The 6,000-nt window shown below is 33.6% G+C and overlaps 1 protein-coding gene across 1 annotated transcript; it reads left to right on the top strand.

Moving 5' to 3' along the window:
• The first annotated feature begins 2,223 nt into the window (after positions 1 to 2,223).
• On the top strand, positions 2,224 to 5,955 carry LOC108809239 (polyol transporter 5). Its single transcript, XM_056990124.1, has 4 exons — positions 2,224 to 2,458; positions 2,584 to 2,930; positions 3,680 to 3,979; positions 5,083 to 5,955. The coding sequence occupies exons 1-4, from the start codon at positions 2,305 to 2,307 to the stop codon at positions 5,866 to 5,868; spliced, it is 1,587 nt and encodes a 528-aa protein (XP_056846104.1). The 5' UTR covers positions 2,224 to 2,304; the 3' UTR covers positions 5,869 to 5,955.
• The last annotated feature ends 45 nt before the right edge of the window (positions 5,956 to 6,000 follow it).

The raw sequence follows: 6,000 nt of genomic DNA, 5'->3' as shown, positions 1-6,000 counted from the left end.
GAAAAAAAACATAGAATCCAAGACTAGAACTGACACGAACCCAAAAACTCAGATATGTATCCTATCACAGATATAAAATATCTGAATGGATCTTGTATAATAGTATAAATATATCCACATCTGCTACCGAATTCGAAATAGTAACCTGAAAAAATCCGAATAACATAAAATATTTGATAAAACCGTGATCAAAAAATTAAAATTAGTATTTGAAATAAATATTTGAAACCTAATAAGTATCTTAAATGTTAAATTTTATATTTACTTGGATATAATACATAAAATAAGTTTTAAATTTTAAATATGTAGCTCAAATACTAACTTCATGATTATTTTGATATAATACATAAAGATATTTGAACTCAAGCTTAGAATCTGAAATAAGTATAAGTTACAAAATGAGTTTTGACATTAGTTATTAATTATATCTGAACCTGAATTGTTATTAATAAATTTGATTCATGTTAAAATAATACTCAAATCGGGATATGAAAGATATAACCTTAAAAATACCAAAAACTCTACTCGGTTCCGAATGGATAACCGAAAATTCCTAGTTAAAACCCTCAAATTATGCATATAATATACATAGTTCGTTCTCTGATGTTATAGGTGAAAACAAGCAACGTACGTGAATCTATTGGATTTGAACCAGAGAATATGCGTTAGTATTCGTGTTAACCTTTGTTTTAGATTAAAACAAATTTATATGCGTAAATAAATTTCTTTTCGTCTTCATCAAACGTACTCGCATAACTTTCATTGTTGGGTAATTATGCTCTGTAATTTTAAAGCAAGGTGCATAGAAAATAGTGTATCCTAAGATTCTAAAAAAGGTTCTAAACGGCAATTCGGTTTATCTGAAACGATTTTGTAATATCTAATAGCGAGGTACATAGGAAATATTGTATCCGAAGTTCTAAAAATCGGTTTAGGTGGCAACTCGGTCCATCCAAAACGATTTTCTTAAAATTTGATATATAAGATTCAGATCGGTTAAATATTAAAAATCAGCTAAAATAAGTTTAGATCCATCTAGTCTAAATATGTTATTAAGCTTAGTATAAATCCACAAATTTGTATAATTTATTTTGTTTTATATATCTAATTTTAATAATTCATCACAATAATAATTAACTAAATTTTTTAAAATCTCATATAAATAATATATATAAAATAAATTAATAATTTCGTTAATATTTTATAAAAATTTAGTTACAGTCTAACGATTTCTAGAATCTGTTATTGATCAGAATCTTGTTTGCTGATTAGAAAATATTAAAATGCTCTGATTAGAAAATATTATATCCAATATTATTGATCGAATCTTCAAACTAGATGTAAACTTCTCGTATACTGGTAATTTTTATTTATTTATCTAGACCAGTAGGTTACAGAGGTGAACACGAATTTTAATCCAAATAAAATAACATTATTTGAGCTAAGTGAATCTTCAATATCAACTCGGCACCAAGAGGCAACAAGCTCACATGGGCAACAAAAAGTAACCTTTACGAGATTACCTTTAAGCTCTCCCTTGTTTTTTGTGTGGTTATTCTATTTTGTGTTTTGGTAGAGTAGAAATTGAAAGAAGGTTATAATATAATTGTACTAAACAATTACATATAAAATGAAAGTTATGTATAATTTCTTTCCGTTCCTGTAGTGATATTTTGTTCTCTAACAAAACATGCAAATGTAAATGTTATACCATTCACTTGAAAAAAACCCCTAGATTTCTAACACAATTTATAATTTTATTAACTTGAGAAGTTTCAAGTGACTATCTCCAACAATTAATCTCTCAAATATAAAATTTGTTAATCAAGTTGTCTTCTAGTGGTAAAGCGTTCATAGCTGTGGATACCATTTTGAATTCAAATATCTTTAGTTACACGGACTATCTTAAATGATAAAAATATACAGAGTGTCATGAGTTTCGTGAAATTAAAAAAAATTGTTATTAAAAAAATTGTTATTAAATATCTTTAATCTTTAGGTCTAGTAAACCTTTTGAATCTCGCGATTATTAAAAAAATTGTTATTTTCTTTATTTCCCTTTTTTTTATTATTTTCTTTTTTTCTCTATTTATTCTTTTATTATTTATTTACTTTACATGTACAGTATATTTAGGCAGGGTTCCCATTGCCTTGGACGATTTTGCCCTCTCCACGGAACTCGGAATACACACGTCTATTTAAGACTAGGACATAGCTCTCATTACCACAAGTTGTTGTTAGTATTCTCAGTCATCACATCTCTCTCTCTCTCTCTCTCTCTTTTTCTCCACTATCTCTCTCTAAATGACAGGTTTGACGCCGGAAAATCAAGCAGTCCCGACGGCAACGGCAACAAAACATGTACCGGAGTTAGGTCCACCAGCAAAACCAAAGAGGAACAAGTATGCATTCGCGTGTGCAATCTTAGCTTCCATGACTTCCATCCTCCTTGGTTATGGTTAGCTTTCTCGTTAACCTCCTTTTCCGGTCAACGTAAATAAATAAAATCCACCGCTAATTAGTAATTGTACAAACACACACATTCATTAGTGTTCATTTATATATTTTTTAATTAATTTGCAGATATAGGAGTGATGAGTGGAGCACTGATTTATATCAAGAGAGATTTCAAGATCACTGATCTTCAAGTCGGTATTCTCGCCGGAATACTCAACATTTTTTCGCTCATCGGTTCTTGTGCCGCCGGTAAAACCTCAGACTGGATTGGTCGGCGTAACACAATCGTGTTTGCCGGAGCTATATTCTTCGCCGGAGCAATCCTGATGGGTCTCGCCCCTAACTACGCTTTCCTCATGTTCGGGAGGTTTGTTGCCGGAATAGGAGTTGGTTATGCACTCATGATTGCACCTGTCTATACCGCCGAAGTCGCTCCGGCATCTTCTCGTGGCTTTCTCACCTCCTTCCCTGAGGTATTTATATGCTAATTAACGCTTAACCAACTTAATTAGATCAGTGTAGATTAATTTATCTCAGTATTTTTATAGATAACTATAAAATGATCTTATTGTATACTCGATGTTTGCAAAATGACATAGTAGGCCATGATCCATTGAAAAAAGACACACAGCTTATTGAAATTTGTGTATGTTTACGTTATTTTAGCACATGATATTTATGTATTCTTGTAGTAGAGGACAAAAATGAGAATTATATGGCTGCAACTGGTTATTTTTAAAAGGAATATATCATGAATAAAAGGAATAAATATTTGTTGACTAGAAAAAATGGAATAGTGAATGAAGTAGAATACAATTTTTTTTACAAAAGATTTATTGTATTTTAATAGATTAGATGAAATATTGAATTCCATTCATTCATCAAAATTTATAATATGGAACAAAGGAAATATATTCTTTTCCAACAGATTTATATTTTTGTTTTATTTTTATTTTTAAATTAGATATATTTTTAAATAATATTCATTAAATGATAGATATTTTATGGATACTATTGAATGTTGCATTCCAAACAAATCTGTACCACAAAATAGCATTTCAGTAGCAACCTATGTTTTTTTTTTCTACTCTGTTAGTTTTTTCATTTTTGTAAGAAAATATAAGTATATGATTATATTAAGAAATCGCTGACTTCAAAAAGAAATTGTTGACTTTTCATTCATCATCTTTATAACGATGCATGGTGATGACGTCGTGTACAGGTGTTCATCAACGCTGGAATAATGCTCGGCTACGTATCGAACCTCGCCTTCTCTAATTTTCCTCTGAAGCTTGGATGGAGATTCATGCTCGGCGTCGGAGCCGTTCCTTCCGTCTTACTCGCGATCGGTGTTCTCGCCATGCCTGAATCTCCACGGTGGCTCGTTATCCAAGGCCGTCTAGGAGAAGCCAAACGCGTCCTGGACAAGACCTCTGATTCTCCCTCTGAAGCCGCTCTTCGCCTCCAAGAAATCAAAGAAGCCGCCGGAATCCCCGCCGATTGCCATGACGACGTCGTTGAGGTACACACAACAGTCTCTAACAAACTCTCGATCGGTCCCAAGTTTTGTCTCTGAGTAAACAAGTAGTAGTCTAATGATACTATAGTAGTGACTTATTAGATAGCAAAACGTGTCTTCTGAGGACCAAGTTATTATGCATAGTTATAGTTTGATTATGAAGTAAAAGCCAAGTTTATAACAAGGATTAACTGACTTGATAAGCTATATTTTTAATTGGATGAGTTTCTTGTGATATATATCAAATTTTCCATGCTGTTGTTAAGAAGCAACACAATAAAATACAACTCAATACTATTATTATTCTCTAATTATACACTAACTCGACACATTAGATGAGACTAGTTGTAGGAATTAGTTGGACTTCGGTCTTAGGAGTAACTTGCATGCTTCTTTTTATAAATGGAAACATGTGGAGTTAGTTATTCATGACTATTCCAAAAAAGTTATGAGTTAGGGTCGAATTGGGATTAAGCTTCCAATGCTTTAATTGAAGACTCTAGGATTATTTAAAGCTCTTAAAGCCAATAATTTTACCAATTACACATAGGTTTTCCTAAAATATTTCAAAATCCCTTAAAAACACTCAAAATCTAACTTCTTTTCTTTTGGCCAGTTTCCTTGCTTTTTTTAAAAAGTCAGAATTTGAGACTTCAGGACATAGTTTCTCATTTAAAAAAAAAAAGTTAGAGCCACTAAAGCAATACTTTAAAAGCCTTAACAGCCAAAGTTAATTGGAAAAACAAAATTTTTGATTCCACACATTTATGTGAAATAATGGAAAAAATTATGAATCAGATTAAAAATCAGTCATGGTAAAAAAAAAATAATAAAGAAAAATGAAAAGAATGAATGAATGAAATGAGATAATTTAGACATAATTAGAAAACATATACATATATTATTCCTTTAATTTCTGAAATTATCACTATTCCATCCCATTTTATTCCATACATTCATAAATTGAGTCACCAGTTACAACCTTAGTTTTTGTCTTGTTTTCTCAATTTTTATTACATAATTATATATCGTCAATCCACTTAACAATAACTGATTTGGTGCAAAGTCATGCTTAACTAAATTAACAATTTTGATCACATTTACAGGTTTCGAGGAAGACCAGCCACGGAAGCGGAGTATGGAAAGAGCTTCTAATCCGTCCGACTCCAGCCGTACGCCGCGTCATGATCGCCGCGATGGGAATCCATTTCTTCCAGCAAGCCAGCGGGATCGACGCGGTGGTTCTCTTCTCCCCGCGAATCTTCAAAACGGCCGGACTCAAAACAGACCACCAGCAGCTTCTAGCGACCGTAGCAGTAGGAATCGTCAAAACATCGTTCATACTAGTCGCCACTTTCCTCATCGACCGAGTCGGGAGACGTCCACTGCTTCTCACCAGCGTAGGTGGCATGGTACTGTCTCTCGCGGCCTTAGGAACGTCTCTAACGGTTATAGACCATACGGAGAAGAAAGTGATGTGGGCTTTGGTGCTAAGCATCGCGACGGTGATGACTTACGTGGCTACGTTCTCGATAGGAGCGGGACCTATCACGTGGGTTTACACGTCGGAGATATTCCCGTTGAGGTTGAGGTCTCAGGGGTCGAGTATGGGTGTGGTGGTGAACAGAGTGACGAGTGGTGTGATCTCCATGACGTTTCTTTCGATGTCGCAAGCGATGACGACGGGTGGAGCGTTTTACTTGTTCGGAGGGATTGCGACGGTGGCTTGGGTGTTCTTTTACACTTTCTTGCCTGAGACGCAAGGTAGGTCGCTTGAGGATATGGATGAGCTTTTTAGTGGATTCAGGTGGAGAGACTCCAAGAGTAAGCCTAAGGACAACAATAACTCGAGTTCGAATCCCCAGGTTGAGATTGGACCAAACAAACAGTGAGCATAATAATGTAATGATCCAAAGATGCATAATAACTTATTAAACAAGTGAAATCGTTTTGAATCTCAAAAGGACAGATTTACAGCATGTAATAAAATATTTTTAGAGATAACTGGTGGAAAAAAAACAGAA

The sequence above is a fragment of the Raphanus sativus genome, chromosome 6 (assembly GCF_000801105.2).
Source record: "Raphanus sativus cultivar WK10039 chromosome 6, ASM80110v3, whole genome shotgun sequence".
NCBI classification, from domain to species: Eukaryota; Viridiplantae; Streptophyta; class Magnoliopsida; order Brassicales; family Brassicaceae; genus Raphanus; species Raphanus sativus.
The sequence above is the reverse complement of the archived record's forward strand: the minus strand, read 5'-3'. Positions and strand labels throughout refer to the sequence as shown.